The 19,603-nt window shown below is 44.5% G+C and overlaps 1 protein-coding gene across 1 annotated transcript in view; it reads left to right on the top strand.

Moving 5' to 3' along the window:
* The first annotated feature begins 246 nt into the window (after nucleotides 1–246).
* LOC140204096 (eukaryotic translation initiation factor 3 subunit E-A) overlaps nucleotides 247–19,603 on the top strand; it is a 210,396-nt gene continuing 191,039 nt past the window's right edge. Inside the window, exons 1-2 of the mRNA XM_072270472.1 lie at nucleotides 247–370; nucleotides 10,211–10,328. Coding sequence (XP_072126573.1) covers nucleotides 281–370; nucleotides 10,211–10,328 — 208 coding nt within the window. The 5' untranslated portion in view covers nucleotides 247–280. The remainder of the gene's footprint in view (nucleotides 371–10,210; nucleotides 10,329–19,603) is intronic.

The raw sequence follows: 19,603 nt of genomic DNA, 5'->3' as shown, positions 1-19,603 counted from the left end.
AGCAAAGTGATCCTTTCCTTTTTTCAACCATAGACCCTTCTCAGATATCATTCCTCATTACTCAATAATGATACGTCACCTTCTGTTTTACATCCTCTCCTTTTGATATTTTTGGACTGTACTCTGCATTGGCGATGAATGGGCTGAAAGGTCAAAGGCGATATTTGATTGACAGAGAGGAATGCGGGCTGAACCAATGAGCTGCGGCAGGAGGCGGGCTATGTCCACGGACAGAGCCTATTGATAAAGTTGCAATAGTTTGAATCCTTTCCTGGCCAGGATGGCGGACTACGATCTGACGATGCGAATTGCAAATTTCTTGGATCGCCACTTGGTTTTTCCACTGCTCGAGTTCCTGTCGGTCAAAGAGGTAAAGGCGGAGGGTCCGGTCCACCCGCGTTGTCGATGTCTGTGTCGCGGTTCCCGGCATCTGCAGCGCACCCACGTGAGGCGGTCTCCAGCCGGGGCCTAGTTTGAGCGTGGCCGCTGGGGGCCTGGGGAGGCACCGATTTCAACCCTCACCCCAACCGTAACCCACCTGCCTCACACCCCTGTGCTAATCTACCGCACATCATCCGGGCTGGAGAATCGAGGGAGCGGAAGACACTGCTTCCCAAGCCTCGCGGGAGCGGGAGCGGGAGATACTGTCTTCCATTACCCCCCCCCCCCAACCTATACTATAAACCTTCTCCCTTACTCTTTTCTACCACCTCCGCCATCCAGCACAAGAGTAATATTGATTTCTCCCTGTCATAAGCACACATCCTCTCCCTCCCCTACTCACTGCACATCTGGCCAGAGGGATTAGGGCATCTGGTTCACCTCTTTCAGAATCAGGTTTAATATCACTGGCATTGTCGTGAAATTTGTTGTATTTATAGCAACAATACATCATAATAGAAAAAAACCTGTGAATTACAGTAAAAAGATATACATATAATCGTAGAGCAAAAGTAAAAATAAAAAACGGTAGTGAGGTAGTGTTCATGAGTTTAATGCCCATTCGGAAATAGGATGGCAGAGGGGAAGAAACTGTTCCTGAATCATTGAGTGTGTGCCTTCGGGTTTCTGTACCTCCTAATGGTAGCAATGAAGACAAGGCATGATCTGGTTAATGAGGGTCCATAATGATGGCTGTTTTTTTTTGCAATATTGGCTTGAAGATATCCTGGATACGATTGGAGGCTAGTGCCCATGACTAAGTTAGAACTCTCTGCAGCTATTTCAATCCTGTGCAATGGCCTCCCCATACCAGACAGTGATGCAGCCTGTTAGAATGTTCTCCACAGTACATCTGTAGAAATTTGCGAGTGTCTTTGGTGACACACCAAATCACCTCAAACTTCTAATGAAATGTATCCATTGTGCCTTCTTTGTAGCTGCATCAATATGTTGGGTCCAGGATTGATCCTCAGAGATATTGACACCCAGGAACGTGAAATTACTCACTATTTTTCACTTCTGATACCCCCATGAAGACTGGTGTGTGTTTCAACGTCTTGCCCTCTCTGAAGTTGATAATCAGTTCTTTGGTCTTACCGACATGGAGTCCAAGGACGTTGCTGCGAAACCACTTAACTACCTGATATATTTTGCTTCTGTATGCCTTTTCGTCACTTTCTGAAATTCTGCCAACGATAGTTGTATCATTGGCAAATTTATAGATGGCATTTGAGCTGTGCCTCGCCACACAGTCATGGGTGTAGAGAGAGTAGAGTAGTGGGTTAAGCATATGTCCCTGAGGTACGCCAGTGTTGATTGTCAGCGAGGTGGAGTTGTTATTTCCAATCTGCACAGATTGTGGACTTCCGGTTAGGAAATTGAGGATCCAGTTGCAGAAGGAGGTACGAAAGCCCAGCTTCTGGAACTTTTCAAACAGAAAGGTTGGAATGATTTTGTTAAGCACTGAGCTGTAGTCAATAAATATAGTATTGATATAGTATTTGTGTTGTCAAGGTGATCCAAGGCTGCTTGAGGGCCAATGTGATCACGTCTATCATAGACCTATTGTGGTGAATTGCAGTGGGTTCAGGTCCTTGCTGAGACAGGAGTTAATTCCAGCCATTACCAACCTCTCAAAGCACTTCATTGCTGTAGATGTGAGTGCTACTGGACGATAGACGTTAAGGCAGCTCACCATGCTCTTTTTGGGCGCTGGTATAATTGTTGCTCTTTTGAAGCAGGTGGGAACTTATGACAGTAGCAATGAGAGATTAAAAATGTTTTTGAATCCCCCCCCACCAGTGTTTGGCACAGGTTTTCAGAACCCTACCAGGTACTCCATTGGGGCCTATCGCCTTGCAGGGGTTCACCCTCTTGAAAGATGTTCTCTCTTTCAAAGCATGCATAAAATGCATTGAGCTCATCTAGAGTGAACCATCACTGCCATTCATGCTGTTAGGCTTCACTTTGTAGGAAGCAGTGGCTTGCAAACCCTGCCAGAGTTGACCTGCATCTGATTCCGCCTCCAACTTTGGTTGGAATTATTCCTTTGCTCTTGAGCAGCGGTCCCCAACCACCGGGCTGCAAAGCATGTGCTACCGGGCTGTGAGGAAACGATATGAGTCAGCTGCACCTTTCCTCATTCCCTGTCACGCACTGTTGAATTGAATATAGGGTTGCCAACTGTCCCGTGTTTGCTGGGACATCCCGTATATTGGGCTAAATTGGTTTGTCCCGTATTTCCCCTGCTAAGGTAGAGCGTTCCTATGAAACCTTACGTGCCGAAATGGCGTGAAGCGAAGAAGCAATTACCATTCATTTATATGGGAAAAATTTTTGAGTGTTCCCAGACCCAAATAATTACCTACCAATCATACCAAATAACACAAAACCGAAAATAGCACTAACATATAGTAAAAGCAGGAATGATATGATAAATACACAGCCTATATAAAGTAGAGATAATGTATGTACAGTATAATTGGGAAGATGTAGGCAAAAATGATTTGTGGGGAAAAAATCAGCACATACGCGCATGCGTACATCACATGTGCAGGTCACGCATGCGCACACAGGTGCCCGTGCAAGGCTTCATGGTCATGGTAATCTTTCCTGGGGTAAAGTGTCCCGGGATTTGACTGCTACTTTTGTCCCTTATTTGGGAGTGAGAAAGTTGGCAACCCGAACTGTAAAAGACATGTTGAGGTGAGTTTAACCCTACTTGGACCCCCCACCCCCGGTCGGCTGGTCTGCAAGATATTGTCAATATTAAACTGGTCAGCGGTGCAAAAAAGGTTGGGGACCCCTGCTCTTGAGATAGCCTTCTGCAAATCGAACCTGGTTTTCTTGTACAGACTTGAGTGCCGCAGATCTAGCCCAGAGACTACGAACCTTGCTCATCCATGACTTTTGATTTGGGTATGTACAGTACGTTCTCATGGGCACACACTCATCCACACAGCTTTTAATGAAGTCAGTGACAGCTGTCATGTTCTTATTCAGACTCGAAGATGAATCCCTGAATACAATCCAGTTTACCAATTCAAAGCAGTGCTGTAAGCGCTCCTGTGCCTCCCTTGTCCGTACTTTCTTGGTGCTCACTACTGGTGCTGCAGTCTTCAGTCTCTGCCTATATTCGGGGAGTAGAAGTATAGCCAGGTGATCAGACTTTCCAAAGTGTGGGTGTGGGATAGCACAGTTGGTGCTCTTGATGGTGGTGTAACAGTGGTCCAGTGTGTTGGTTCCTCTTTTCTATTGTCCAGGTGATCCAAGGCTGTGTGAGAGCCAAAGGGATCACATCTGTCATAGACCTATTGTGGTGAATTGCAGTGGGTTCAGGTTCTTACTGAGACAGGAGTTAATTCTAGCCATGACCAACCTCTCAAAGCACTTCATTGCCGAAGATGTGAGTGCTACTGGACGATAGACTTTAAGGCAGCTCACCATGGCAATAATTATTTTGAGGCTTTTTCAAGCTGACCTGGTTAAATCCCTCAAAATAATAGGGAAGGCATCAGGATGCACTGTTGCATACCTGTTGATTACATCGCTCATTTCATTTAGAGTCTGTTTTACACCGACCTGAGGGATGTATACCTCTACCATGGCAGATAAAATGGATGACAGTTGATTGCAAGATGTTCCAGGTTGGGTGAGCAGAACTGGGACAGCACCACAACGTTTGTGCACCACAAGGAGTTGATAGTCATAGTCATACTTTATTGATCCCGGGGGAAATTGGTTTTTGTTATAGTTGCACCATTAATAGTAATATTACTATTAGTAAATAGTAATAGTCATGGAAATAATAAATAGTAATAGAATAGTAATAGAAAATAGTAATAAATAGTTAAATAGTAATATGTAAATTATGCCAGTAAATTATGAAATAAGTCCAGGACCAGCCTATCGGCTCAGGGTGTCTGACCCTCCAAGGGAGGAGTTGTGAAGTTTGATGGCCGCAGGCAGGAATGACTTCCTATGACGCTCTCTGCTGCATCTCGGAGGAATGAGTCTCTGGCTGACTGTACTCCTGTGTCCACCCAGTACATTATGTAGTGGATCATAAAGCCTATTCCACCTCCTCTGCCTATGAAAGACTCAGCAGTCCTATCTTGGTGGTGTATTGAGAAACCGTCAAGCTGTATTGCTACATCCGAAATTGCGGGGGATAACCAAGATTCCATGAAGCAAAAAACACAACAGCTTTTAATGTCCCTCTGGTACAGCAATCTAGCTCTGAAATCTTCATCTTATTTACCAGACACCGTCCGTTTGTTTGCCAGCAAGATGGCTTGTATTGGGAGTCGAAAGCTATGCTTAGTTGGACCAACTTTTAGACTAGAGCGGTATTCTTTCTTCCGCTGTCTTAAGGGGAACAGTGCCAGTCACCGGAGTCCATTCAAGTTTCGTGGACTTTGAGACCTTGGATGTAGTTGTGGTTATCAATTGTTGCACACTGAAACAGGAACATTTGATGGTTTCCACCGGAGCTGTTGGCACAAGTCACCTTCTTGGTGGCACTCCGGGAGTGGAAGGCATCAAGAAGTTGACACCCCCACCCACCCAAACCCTGCCAATACTCTGTCTGGCCAGAGTGGGAGAGAATGATTTCAGCACACATATACCGACACTTCCACACTTCTCCACCCCTTCTTCCTTTGCATATCTGGTTGGAAGCAATGGGAGACAATGGGACCCCCCCCCCCCACTGATGAAACCTCTGCACCTCACTAAACTGTCCACTTCTTCTCCCACCCCAACTCTCTCATCACAATGCTCTTTCCACTACATGTTACTGCTAGAAACCTGAGGAGCACAAGCTCTTAATTTCCCCTCCCTGCTCCCAACACTGTCCCTCAGGAGACAAAGCCCCTTCCCATTCCCCTATACCCTGCCAAAGGTCCTGCTGGAGGCCTAAGATAATTGCAGATTCTCAATGCCTCCCCCACTATCACATTTTCCCTCCCTACCACCTTATATTCCCACTCATCCGTCCCCTTGTCATCCTTTTTCCCCCACAACAAACAAATGTGCTAGAGGAACTCAGCTGGTCATGTTTTGGGTCAAAACCTACCATAGATGCTGCATGATCCATTGAGGTCCTCTAGCACGTTGTTTGTTGTTCCAAATTCCAGCACCTGCAGTATCTGGAGACCCTCACCCCCTCCTTCCCCAATTGCACCAATTTTACAGGAGCATCATTGCATGTCCTGAGCAGCTACATCACTGTCTGTTATGGGAATTGCAAGGCATCTGGATCACAAGACCCTGCAAAGGAATACAAGGACTGCTGAGAGCATCATTGGGGTTATTCTCTCACTCATCAAAGATACATATCAGGAGACTGTGTATGCAGGGCTATTAGCATTGTCAAGGATCCCTCCCATCTGTCCCACAATCTTTTTGACTTACTACCATTAGTCAGGACGTACTGTACCATTAGGACAAGAACTGTTAGGATGGGATATAGCTTCTTCCCTAGAGGCTGTGAGACCATTGAACTCCCTGCCACCACCCAGATCTCATCATGTATGAAGTGCCAGCGGAGTTATACTATTTACTTTTTGACTTGTATAGTAAATACACCTTGTGGTAAATGTCAGTATTCAGGAATATATTTCATTATTTGTTAATTTATTTTTGGTAAAGTTACTTTGTTTTTTCTCTGTGTGGGTTATATGTACTGTGTAGTGCACCTTGGCCAGGAGGAGCATTGTTTCGTTTGCTGTTGTACATGTGTACAGCTGAATGACAATAAACTGAACTCGTGTGCCTCTCCTCCTACCCTCCCCCTCTAGTCATTCCAACCACAAAGGCTGCATCTTCCTATTCCCCACACAAGCCAATCTCTTTCCCCTTACACCCCTCCTCAACCCTCCCCCCCCGAGTCAAGTTCCACATCCTTAGGTGATTGTGATTTTTAAGGTAGGGGAAAAGATGTTAAAAGATCTGAATCTCTTATCACCCTCAAGGCAGCAATGCCCTCACTCCACCCTGGTCCACAGTCCTTTTTTTTTCAACCAGTACTCCAAAATGAAGTTTCTTCAGGCTCTTGCACATTCTTGGGGAGATTTGCTTTCACCTTGCATGAAGCCATTTGCAATAAATGTTAATGCTGGTTGCCCCCCAAATTGCTTGCTCTTCATGCATCTCATGCAGCTGCAGATTAACGTTTCCCCGTGCCTCAATATTTTCTGTTTTCCATAACAAATTATGACAGACACTAACAAACTGGAATAAAACAAATTATTGGGACTCCGCTGAAATAAAACCAGAAAATGTTGGGAAACACTCAGGAGGTCAAACTGCATAAGTGGAAAGAGAAACAAAATTAACAATTCTAATGAAGTTGTCTTTGATCTGAAACATTAAGTCAGTCTGTAGATACTGCATGTCTTGCTGAATGTTTCCAGAATTTTCCCAGTTTATTTTACTGGAAATACTCTGCAAGTTGGACTGCATCTATGGAGAGAGAATCAGCACGAACCTTTCAAGTCAATGTGCTGTCATCTTATTGGGAGGAGAAAAACAAGTGGTAAGGGAAGGGCAGATCTGTGAGCTAGAGATCAGAAGTGATTGAATGACATGGGATTGTACTGGTTACAAGGGGATGGTGGAGGCAAGGGAGGGGCGTATCTGGCGAGGTATAAATTGTAGGAGGCAATTGAAATCAGGTTTTAGCAGAAGGGCTGGCAGAGGTGCAGCTCTTAAGCAACACTGGAAATGAGATTCAAGATGGGATAGAAATTAGAAAATATTGTCAATATTCTGGTTGTATAATGTATGCAGAGAGAGTCATTGTTCAAAGTTGATGACCTTTTCTCAGAATTAGGAAAACTTTGAAATCAAATATATTTTCATTTGCGGACAGAGATGGGATGGCAAACAAATAACATGTCAGTGATTGGTGGTCAAGAGACCAAATGATGGTACCATCCTAGAGAGTTTGGTCTTTGAATGTGATCAATGTAGAAGAAATGGAATTAGCAAGTAACTGAAAACAGAGAGACTAGATAAAACTTAAAAAAACAATGAAAAATGAAAATTGGAGAAAATAATTGCTGTAGATGCTGAAAATATGAAGAAAATACTGGAAATAATTAGGACAGTTAGTGGTTTTGGAAAGACAAGTAGTTAATGTTCCTGGTTCATAACTTTTTGTTAGATATGTCCACCTTGATACAAACAGAAAAGGATGATTATCTGAAATTCTTGAGTTCTGAGGACTTTAGCCTGTCAATGGAAGGTGAAATGGTGTTTACATTGGGCTTTATTGGAAATGTAACATGGAACATAGAAAACTACAGCACATTACAGGCCCTTTGGCCCACAATGTTGTGCCGACCATGTAACTTACTCTAGAAACTGCCTAGAATTACCCTACTGCATAGTCCTTTTTTTTTCTAAGCTCCATGTACCTATCTAAGAGTCTCTTTAAAGACCCTATTGGATCCGCCTCCACCACCGTCACCGGCAGTGCATTCTATGCACCCACCACTCTGTGTGGAAAAACTAACCCCTGACATCCCCTCTGTACCTGCTTCCCAGAATGAAGACCGTCATCCTCGACCTTGAGAGATAGCCATGACGACGACGACCTACTTCCCAGCACCTTAAAACTACTCGTGTTAGCAACTTCAGCCCTGGGAAGAAAGCCTCTGGCTAGCCACATGATCAATGCCTTTCATCATCTAGTACACCTCTATCAGGACACCTCTCATCCTTCGTCGCTCCAGGGAGAAAAGGCCAGGTTCACTGAACCTATTTTCATAAGGCACACTCTCCAATTCAGGCAACACCCTTGGAAATCTCCTCTGCACTGTCTTTATAGTATCCACATTCTTCCTGTAGTGAGGTGACTGGAACTGAACACAGTACTCCAAGTGGGATCTGACCAAGGTTTTGCGTAGCTGTAACATTACCTCATGGCTCTTGAACTCAGTTCCATGGTTGATGAATGCCAACACGTCATACGCTTTCTTAACAACACTGTCAACCTGCACAGCAGCTTTGTGTGTCCTATGGATGCGGACCCCAAGATCTCTCTGATTCTCTACACTGCCACCATTCTACTTCTTCATCCAGGTCTTTTATAAAAATCACAAAGAGGTGTGGCCCCAGAACAGTTCCCTGCAGAACTTCACTAGTCACTGACCTCTATGCAGAATACGAACCATCTACAACCACCCTTTGCCTTCTGTGGGCAAGCCAATTCTGGATCCACAAAGCAAGGGTTCTTGGATCCATGCCTCCTTACTTTCTGAGTGAGCCTTGCATGGAGAGCCTTTTCAAATGTCTTACTGAAATCCATATACACTACATCCACTGCTCTACCTTCATCAATGTGTTTGGTTACAGCCTCAAATAATTCTAACAAGCTCATAAGACACGAGCTGCCGTTGACAAAGCCATGCTGACTGTTGTGTTGCCATGCTGTGAGAGAGGTTGGTTATAATGAAGTACAGAGTGAAAGAGACAGGTAACTCAGAATCACCTTCGTCACTGAATGGAAGTGTTCTGTTCAGTTTTAGTAGATGAAATATATTCAGTTCATCTATTCTACTAAAATGAAGAGTTTTATATCATCCTGCCATCTTATTGCAGTTTGCTGTCTGTGTACTTCCCATTTCTGTCTTGGTCCTTTCAGACATGTGTTGGGTCTTCAGCTGTTTGAATCCACTGACCAAAGAGATCGGAATAAGATTCCACCTGTATTCTCAAAGAGCAATTTGACAATTACTTCATTACTTTGAATAGTCGTACAGCAGGTAGTGCAGCTGCCTCACAGCTCCCGTGGCCTGAGTTTGATCCTGATTTTGTGCACTGTTTGTGTGGAGTTTGCACATTGTTCTCATTTCCCCTAGATTCTTCAGATTCCTCATAGATGTCAAAGGTATACTGTTTGGGAGGTTAATTGGCTGTTGTAAATTCCCCTTATTATAGGTGATTAGTTGGAGAATTAGATGGTATTTGAACTATGCCTTGCCACACAGTCATGTGTGTATAGAGAGTAGAGCAGTGAGCTAAGCACACACCCCTGAGGTGCGCCAGCGAGGAGGAGATGTTATCACCAATCCACAGAGATTGTGGTCCTCCGGTTAGGAAGTTGAGAATCCAATTGCAGAGGGAGGTACAGAGGCCCAGGTTCTGCAACACAATTAGAATAGTGTCAGTTAGCATTTCAGATAAAATAAATTCCAGGGAAAGGAACAGAATGTATGGAATTGCTTTGGGAGCGAGTGTAGATTTATTGGGCTGAATGACTTGTCTCTGTCAAAAGTAAATGACAGTTAGGAAATATGAAAAAGCTGGGCTTTGGGAGTGCATTGAACAAATCTTTAGAGTCTCCATGGGCATGATGGGTTGAAGGAATTCCTATGCTGTAAAATTAAAAGATAGTATCGTTCAGAGCTGTAGATAATTTTTTCATTGGAGGGAGTGAGTAGTCAGTAGTTATCACACATGCTTTCTGCTCAACTGACTACAGAGATCACAGAGTGCTCAGGTTTTCAGAAAGTCTCGTCTCTCACACTTCACCATTTAATTTTACGCGTTGACTGTTGGTGTGCTTTTTAATTATGATGATTTCATTCAAGATTGCTGTGCAGAGCTAGAATTGGGCATTGTGGGTTATTTAGAATTAAGCTGTGGTCTGTACTGAATTAGATGTAATGCTCAAAATGTGCCTGAGTTGAACACTGTGATGTTGTGTTTTCTTTTAAGTTTTAAGGGTACTATACCTGCATTTGATATGTTTTAATTATAGATTTACAATGAAAAGGAGCTTCTCCAAGGGAAACTGGACCTACTCAGTGACACAAACATGGTTGACTTCGCTATGGATGTGTACAAAAACTTGTATCTTGATAAAGAGATTCCTCAAGGTGAGTTGTATATATGTAACTTTCGCTTCGGCTAGCAGCTTAATATAGGGGGCGATAGCCCCTGGCCCAGCCAAACTTCTCGTTTGGGTGGATGCTGCGCTGTGTCCCCTGTTACAAATCAGTACCCCGAAATAACAAACAGTACACAATATGTGATTAAATGATTAAGCTTTTTAATTCTTACGTTGACTATATGGTTAGTAAAGAAATGAAAAAAAGAAAAAAAAGGGCCCAATCTTGTTAAACAGTCTGTTGCGCAATGTTGGAGCTCACTGATAAGTCGATCGTCCACCATCGACCTCTTCCGAACGTCGCTGCCCTTTGGACCCTCGCTCCAAGCCCACCCCGTCCGGCGGTCTACCAACTGTCTCCATTCGTGTCTTCTCTCCTCATCTCTCCCCGTGCAAAAGACCGTGAAAATTTCTCTTCCAGCTCACAAGAAAGAACAACAGCACCCCAAACCCCTTTATCTCCAGTCATAACCCAAACATTGCTGCTACAGAGAAACCATTACATAATCAGTGATACCTTACAGCATGTTACACAGCAGTGAAATCCTACAGTGTTACATATAATAATGTATATTTTTCAGGACATATAATGTCACAATTCATAAGCATCATTTACAGCTTGTCGTGAAGGAATATGCTGGTGTGGATCCAAAACTCATTGCAATTTTGTATTTAGAGTCATACAGCATGGAATCAGGCCCTTTGACACAAGTTGATGCCCAGCTAGGATTCACATTTAAGGTTGTCCTGTTTGCCACGTTTGGCCCCAAACCAGGGGTTTCCAACCTTTTTTATGACATGGGGCCTTACCGTTAACCGAGGGGTCTGTTGACCCCAGAATGGGCACCCCCAATCTAAGCCTTTTCTTTCCATTTAATGTTTTTGGGCCCCATATTTTAGACAGGATGTGCTGGCATTGGAAAAGGTTCAGAGGAGTTTTGTGTGAATGATTCTGCAAACATTAGGATTAATGTGTGAATTTAAAAATGCGAACACAAGGAAATCTGCAGATGCTGGAATTTCAAGCAACACATAAAAATTGCTGGTGAACGCAGCAGGCCAGGCATCATCTCTAGGAAGAGGTACAGTCGACGTTTCGAGCCGAGACCCTTCGTCAGGACTAACTGAAAGAAGAGCTAGTAAGAGATTTGAAAATGGGAGGGGGAGATCTGAAATGATAGGAGAAGACAGGAGGGGGAGCGATGGAGCCAAGAGCTGGACAGGTGATTGGCAAAAGGGATATGAGAGGATCATGGGACAGGAGGCCTAGGGAGAAAGAAACAGGGAGGGGGGAAGCCCAGAGGTTGGGGAAGGAGTATAGTGAGAGGAACAGAGGGAGAAAAAAATTAATAATAAATAAATAACGGATGGGGTACGAAGGGGAGGTGGGGCATTAACGGAAGTTAGAGAAGTCAGTGTTCATGCCATCAGGTTGGAGGCTGTACCTCTTCCTATAGATGCTGCCTGGCTTGCTGCGTTCACCAGCAATTTCTATGTGTGCTGGATTAATGTGTGAGGTGTGCTTGGGTCTGGGCTGGAATTTAAAAAATTGGAGGGGTTGGGGTCGGAATCTCATTGAAACTACCTAATGTTGACTATATAAATAGAGTGGATGTAGAGAGGGTGTTTCAGTAGTGGGAGAGTCTAGGAACAGAAGGCACAGCCTCAGACTAGAAGGACCATAAGACATTAGGAGCAGAATTAGGCCATTTGGCCTACTGAGCCTGCTTCACCATTCCATCATGGCTGATTTATTATCCCTCTCAACCCCATTCTCCTGCCTTTTCTCTGTAACTTCTGACGCTCTGACTAATCAAGAGTCTGTCAATCTCCGCTTTAAATTTACTCAGTTACTTGGTTACCACAGCTGTTGTGGTAATGAATTCCATAGATGCACCCTCTCTGGCTAAAGAAATTCCTCATCTTTGTTCCAAAGGGATACCCTTCTATTCTGAGGCTGTGCCTTCTGGTTTTAGACTCACCCACTGTTGGAAACATCTACTATATGTAGACCTTCCAATATTCCATAGGTTTCAATGAGATCCCCCTCATTTTCTGAAGTCCTGTGAGTACAGGCCCAGAGCCATCAAACATTCCTCATAAGTTAACCCAATCATTCTCATGAACCTCGTCTGGATCCTCTCCAATTCCAGCACGTCTTTTCATAGATGAAGGGCCAAAACTGCTCAGAATGCTCTAGGTGTGGTCTGATATTCTGGTCCTCTCAAAATGAATGCTAACATCGTATACATCTTCCCTACCACAGGCTCAATTTGCAAGTTAACCTGTAGGGAATCCAGCACAAGGACTCCGAAGTCCTTTTGCACCTCTTAATTTTGAAATTTCTCTCCATTTAGGAAGTAGTCTATGCCTTTATTCCTTTTACCGAAGTGCATAACCATACATCTTCCTACACTATATTCTATTTGCCACTTCTTTGCTCATTTGCCCAATCTGTCTGTCCTTCTGCAGACACTCTACTTCCTCAACACTACTTGCCCCTCTATCTATCTTCATATCATCTGCAAACTTGACTACAAAGCCATCAATTCTGTCATCCGAATCATTGACATATAACATGAAAAGAAGCAGTCCCAATACCAACCCCTGCGGAACACCACTAGCTATTAGCAGCTAACCAGAAAACATCCCCTTTATTCCCACTCTGCCACCTGCCATTCACCCAAACTTCTATCCATGCTAGTATCTTTCCTGTAATACGCTGGGTTCTTATTTAGCAGCCTCATGCAGCATCTTGTCAAAGGCCTTCTGAAAATTCAAGCAAACAACATTCACTATCCTGCACGTGGACAGAGCAGCAAAGACACTTGAAGGCCGAGGGGGTGGAGTTCATGATTAACTCATTGTGGTGCACTGACAATCTGTCTCAGTCCCACTTGGCGACCTGGAACATGTAGTGATCAAGTGATGTCCATTTTATCTGCTGAGGGAGATTTCCGTTCTCATCCTGGTTTCTGTGTGCATTCCACCCCGGCCGACGGAGGAGCTGCGCACCCTAATGCCTTCCCAATCATTGTGGGAAATTTCATCCAGGCCAGCTTATATAAGTCTCTTCCCAACTACGAACAACATACAGTATTACCTGTAGAACCAGAGGAATTAATACACTTTACCACTGTTACACCACCATCAAGAACGCTTACTGTGTCATCTCACACCTGTACTTCATCCAGTCTGATCACCTGGCTTTACTACTTCTGGTGTACAGACTGAGACTGAGAACAGCAGTACCAATTGTGAGGACCACAAAAATATGGTAAAGGGAGATGGTGCTCTTGGAATGTCATTGAAAATCTGTGCCGACTCACTGGCAGGAGTGTTCAAGGACATCTTCAATCTCTCAGTTTTGCAGTTGGAGGTTTCCGCCTGCTTCAAAAGAGTGTCAAATTATACCAGTGCCCAAGAAGTGCCGAGTGAGCCGCCTCAATGACGGTCGCCCAGTTGCACTCTCATCTACAGTGATGAAGTGAAGTTTGCCATGGTCAGGATCAACTCCTGCTTAAGCAAAGACTTGGACTAGTTGCAATTTGCCTACCACCATAATGGGTCTACAGTGGAAGTAATCTCACTGGCTCTCCATGACCTTGGACCATCTGGATAACAGCAATATCTATGTCGGGCTGCTGTTTATTGATTACAGCTCAGCATTCATAGACATAGAAAATAGGTGCAGGAGTAGGCCATTCGGCCCTTTGAGCCTGCACCGCCATTTATTATGATCATGGCTGATCATCCAACTCGGAACCCTGCACCAGCCTTCCCTCCATACCCTCTGATCCCCCTAGCCACAAGGGCCATATCTAACTCCCTCTTAAATATAGCCAATGAACTGGCCTCAACTGTTTCCTGTGGCAGAGAATTCCACAGATTCACCACTCTCTGTGTGAAGAAGTTTTTCCTAATCTCAGTCCTAAAAGGCTTCGCCTTTATCCTCAAACCGTGACCCCTCGTTCTGGACTTCCCCAACATCGGGAACAATCTTCCTGCATCTAGCCTGTCCAATCCCTTTAGGATTTTATACATTTCAATCAGATCCCCCCTCAATCTTCTAAATTCCAACGAGTACCAGCCTAGTTCATCCAGTCTTTCTTCATATGAAAGTCCTGCCATCCCAGGAATCAACCTGGTGAACCTTCTTTGTACTCCCTCTATGGCAAGGATGTCTTCCCTCAGATTAGGGGACCAAAACTGCACACGATACTCCAGGTGTGGTCTCACCAAGGCCTTGTACAACTGCAGTAGTACCTTCCTGCTCCTGTACTCGAATCCTCTCGCTATAAATGCCAGCATACCATTCGCCTTTTTCACCGCCTGCTGTACCTGCATGCCCACTTTCAATGACTGGTGTATAATGACACCCAGGTCTCGTTGCACCTCCCCTTTTCCTAATCGGCCACCATTCAGATAATAATCTGTTTTCCTATTTTTGCCACCAAAGTGGATAACTTTACATTTATCCACATTGAATTGCATCTGCCATGAATTTGCCCACTCACCCAACCTATCCAAGTCACCCTGCATCCTCTTAGCATCCTCCTCACAGCTAACACTGCCGCCCAGTTTCGTGTCATCTGCAAACTTGGCGATGCTGCATTTAATTCCCTCAACCAAGTCATTAATATATATTGTAAACAACTGGGGTCCCAGCACTGAGCCTTGCGGTACCCCACTAGTCACTGCCTGCCATTCTGAAAAGGTCCTGTTTATTCCCACTCTTTGCTTCCTGTCTGCTAACCAATTCTCTATCCACATCAATACCTTACCCCCAATACCGTGTGCTTTAAGTTTGCACACTAATCTCCTGTGTGGGACCTTGTCAGAAGCCTTTTGAGAATCCAAATATACCACATCCACTGGTTCTCCCCTATCCACTCTACTAGTTACATCCTCAAAAAATTCTATGAGATTCGTCAGACATGATTTTCCTTTCACAAATCCATGCTGACTTTGTCTGATGATTTCACCGCTTTCCAAATGTGCTGTTATCACATCTTTGATAACTGACTCCAGCAGTTTCCCCACCACCGACGTTAGGCTAACCGGTCTATAATTCCCCTGTTTCTCTCTCCCTCCTTTTTTAAAAAGTGGGGTTACATTAGCCACCCTCCAATCCTCAGGAACTAGTCCAGAATCTAATGAGTTTTGAAAAATTATCACTAATGCATCCACTATTTCTTGGGCTACTTCCTTAAGCACTCTGGGATGCAGACCATCTGGCCCTGGGGATTTATCTGCCTTCAATCCCTTCAATTTACCTAACACCACTTCCCTACTAACATGTATTTCGCTCAGTTCCTCCATCTCACTGGACTCTCTGTCCCCTACTATTTCCAGAAGATTATTTATGTCCTCCTTAGTGAAGACAGAACCAAAGTAGTTATTCAGTTGGTCTGCCGTGGCCTTGCTCCCCATAATCAATTCACCTGTTTCTGTCTGTAGGGGACCTACATTTGTCTTTACCAGTCTTTTCCTTTTTACATATCTATAAAAGCTTTTACAGTCAGTTTTTATGTTTCCTGCCAGTTTTCTCTCATAATCTTTTTTCCCTTTCCTAATTAAGCCCTTTGTCCTCCTCTGCTGAACTCTGAATTTCTCCCAGTCCTCAGGTGAGCCACTTTTTCTGGCTAATTTGTATGCTTCTTCTTTGGAATTGATACTATCCCTAATTTCTCTTGTCAGCCACGGGTGCACTACCTTCCTTGATTTATTCTTTTGCCAAACTGGGATGAACAATTGTTGTAGTTCATCCATGCAACCTTTAAATGCTTGCCATTGCATATCCACCGTCAATCCTTTAAGTGTCATTTGCCAGTCTATCTTAACTAATTCACGTCTCATACCTTCAAAGTTTCCCCTCTTTAAGTTCAGAACCTTTGTTTCTGAATTAACTATGTCACTCTCCATCTTAATGAAGAATTCCACCATATTATGGTCACTCTTACCCAAGGGGCCTCTCACGACAAGATTGCTAATTAACCCTTCCTCATTGCTCAAAACCCAGCCTAGAATAGCCTGCTCTCTAGTTGGCTCCTCGACATGTTGGTTCAAAAAACCATCCCGCATACATTCCAAGAAATCCTCTTCCTCAGCACCTTTACCAATTTGGTTCACTCAATCTACATGTAGATTGAAGTCACCCATTATAACTGCTGTTCCTTTATTGCACACATTTCTAATTTCCTGTTTAATACCATCCCCGACCTCACTACTACTGTTAGGTGGCCTGTACACAACTCCCACCAGCGTTTTCTGCCCCTTAGTGTTATGCAGCTCTACCCATATCGATTCCACATCTTCCCGGCTTATGTCCTTCCTTTCTATTGCGTTAATCTCTTCTTTAACCAGCAACGCCATCCCACCTCCTTTTCTTTCATGTCTATCCCTCCTGAATATTGAATATCCCTGAACGTTGAGCTCCCATCCTTGGTCACCCTGGAGCCGTGTCTCTGTGATCCCAACTATATCATAATCGTTAATAACAATCTGCACTTTCAATTCATCCACCTTGTTACGAATGCTCCTGGCATTGACACACAAAGCCTTCTGGCGCTCTTTTACAACTCTCTTAGCCCTTATACAATTATGTTGAAAAGTGGCCCTTTTTGATGCTTGCCCTGGACTTGTCGGCCTGCCACTTTTACTTTTCTCCTTACTACTTTTTGCTTCTACCCTCACTTTACACCCCTCTGTCTCTCTGCACTGGTTCCCATCCCCCTGTTGTGAACTAACCTCCTCTTGCCTAGCCTCTTTAATTTGATTCCCACCCCCCAACCATTCTAGTTTAAAGTCACCTCAGTAGCCCTTGCTAATCTCCCTGCCAGGATATTGGTCCCCCTAGGATTCAAGTGTAACCCGTCCTTTTTGTACAGGTCACGCCTGCGCCAAAAGAGGTCCCAATGATCCAAAAACTTGAATCCCTGCCTCCTGCTCCAATCCCTCAGCCACACATTTATCCTCCACCTCATCGCATTCCTACTCTCTGTCGCGTGGCACAGGCAGTAATCCCGAGATTACTTCCTTTGCGGTCCTTTTTCTCAACTCCCTTCCTAGCTCCCTATATTCTCCTTTCAGGACCTCTTCCCTTTTCCTACCTATGTCATTGGTACCTATATGTACCACGACCTCTGGCTCCTCACCCTCCCACTTCAGGATATCTTGGACATGATCAGAGATATCCTGGACCCTGGCACCAGGGAGGCAAACTACCATCTGGGTCTCTGGACTGTGTCCACAGAATCGCCTATCTGACCCCCTTACTATCGAGTCCTCTATCACAACTGCCCTCCTCTTCCTTTCCCTACCCTTCTGAGATACAGGGTCGGACTCTGTGCCGGAGGCACGGCCACTGTCGCTGTCCCCCCCAACAGTACTCAAACAGGAGTACCTATTGTTAAGGGGCACAGCCACCGGGGGACTCTCTATTACCTGACTCTTCCCCTTCCCCCTCCTAACCGTGACCCACTTGTCTGCCTCCCGTGGCCCCTTCGCACTGCCATCGTACCCTCTAATCATCAAGCTTCAAAACCTGGGCCTCTGTACCTCCCTGCGCAACTGAATCCTTGACGACTTCATCAATAACATCTCCTCTTCACTGATAATCAACACCGGCACACCTCAAGGATGCATGCTTAGCCCACTGCTCTATTCTCTCTACACCCATGACAGTGTGGCTAGGCACAGCTCAAACACCATCTATAAACTTACTGATGGTACAACTGTTGTTGGCAGAATCTCAGATGTTGACTAGAAGACATACAGGAGTGATAACGATCAGCTGTTTGAGAGGTGTCAGAACAACAACCTTGCACTCAATGTCAATTGATTGTGCACTTCAGGAAGTAGAAGTCGAACGAACACACAGCAGTCCTCATTGAGGGACCAGATGTGGAAAAAGTGAGCAGTTCCTAGCTGTTAACATCTCTGAAGATCTATCCTGGGCCAAGCATATTGATGCAATTACAAAGAAGGCGTGACAGCAGCTATATTTCTTTAGGGGTCTGGGGAGATTTGGTATGTTACCAAAGACTCTAGCAAATTTCTCAGATGAACCGTGGAGAGCATTCTAACTGGCTGCTTTACTGCCTGGTACGGAGGGGCCACTGCGCAGGATCAGAAAAAACTGCGGAGTGTTGCACACTCAGCCAGCTCCATCATGGACACTATCCTTCCCAACATCAAGAACATCTTCAAAAGGTGATGCCTAAAGAGGCGGCATCCATCATTAAGGACCTCCAACACCCAGGACATCCCTCTTACAGGGCCTTTTAAAAGTATTCTGCCCCCCCCCCCCCCATCCTTTGTTCGCATAAATGAGCATTACAGTCAGGGATCTGGATCAATTTAACTGAGAATTTTTATTTGTGAATCACATGCTCCTTTTTTCACAGTAGAGCCCAAAAACTAGGGAAAATTGTAAAGCATGAAAAACTAAAAATTCAAAAGGCAGTGTCAGCAGTTCAAGAGTACTCGGCTCCCTTTGCTGAGTACTTAGTTGAACCATCTTTCACAGCTACTACAGCCAGTAGTCTTTTTGGATAAATTTCTATTAGCTTTGCACAACGTGATGGCCCATTCTTCCTTGCAAAGTTGCTCAAGCTGTGCCGTGTTGGTTGGGGAGCAGTGGTGGACAGCAATCTTGAGATCTAGCCAGAGATGTTCGATTGGGTTAAGGTCAGTACTGGGCCACTCAAGGACATCAATTTTCTTCATTTGAAGCCACTTCGTGGTTGCTCTGGCAGTGTGCTTTGGGTCATTGTCCTACTGAAAGATAAACTTCCTCCCCAGTTTAAACTTTCTGGCAGAGTCTGGTAGGTTTTTAATCCAGGATCTCTCTGTATTTAGCAGCATTCACCTTTCCATCAATCTTGATCAGATTTCCAGTCCCTGCTGCTGAAGTGCATCCCCATTGCATGTTGCTACCTCCACCATACTTTACAGTAGGGATGGTGTTACCTGGCTAATGCATAGTATTAGGTTTATGGCACCTGTACTGGTTAGTGTGAGGCCAAAAAGTTCCACTTTAGTCAATACGACCACAAAACCTTCTTCCACATCTTTACACTATCTTCTAAATGACGCTTTGCAAGATCTTGGTGGCCACGGCTTCTCCTTGCTACTCTTCCATAAATACCCCTTTTTGTGTAAAGCCTTAGAGATTGTGGAACCATGAACTTCATCTCCAGTTGCAGCCAGACCAAGGCAGTGTGGGTGTGGTTTCATTTTTTGCCCATTTTTTTCATGATG

The sequence above is a fragment of the Mobula birostris genome, chromosome 1 (genome assembly GCF_030028105.1).
Source record: "Mobula birostris isolate sMobBir1 chromosome 1, sMobBir1.hap1, whole genome shotgun sequence".
Lineage (NCBI taxonomy): Eukaryota > Metazoa > Chordata > Chondrichthyes > Myliobatiformes > Myliobatidae > Mobula > Mobula birostris.
Note: the sequence above shows the minus strand (reverse complement) of the source record. Positions and strands in the feature narration are given on the sequence as shown.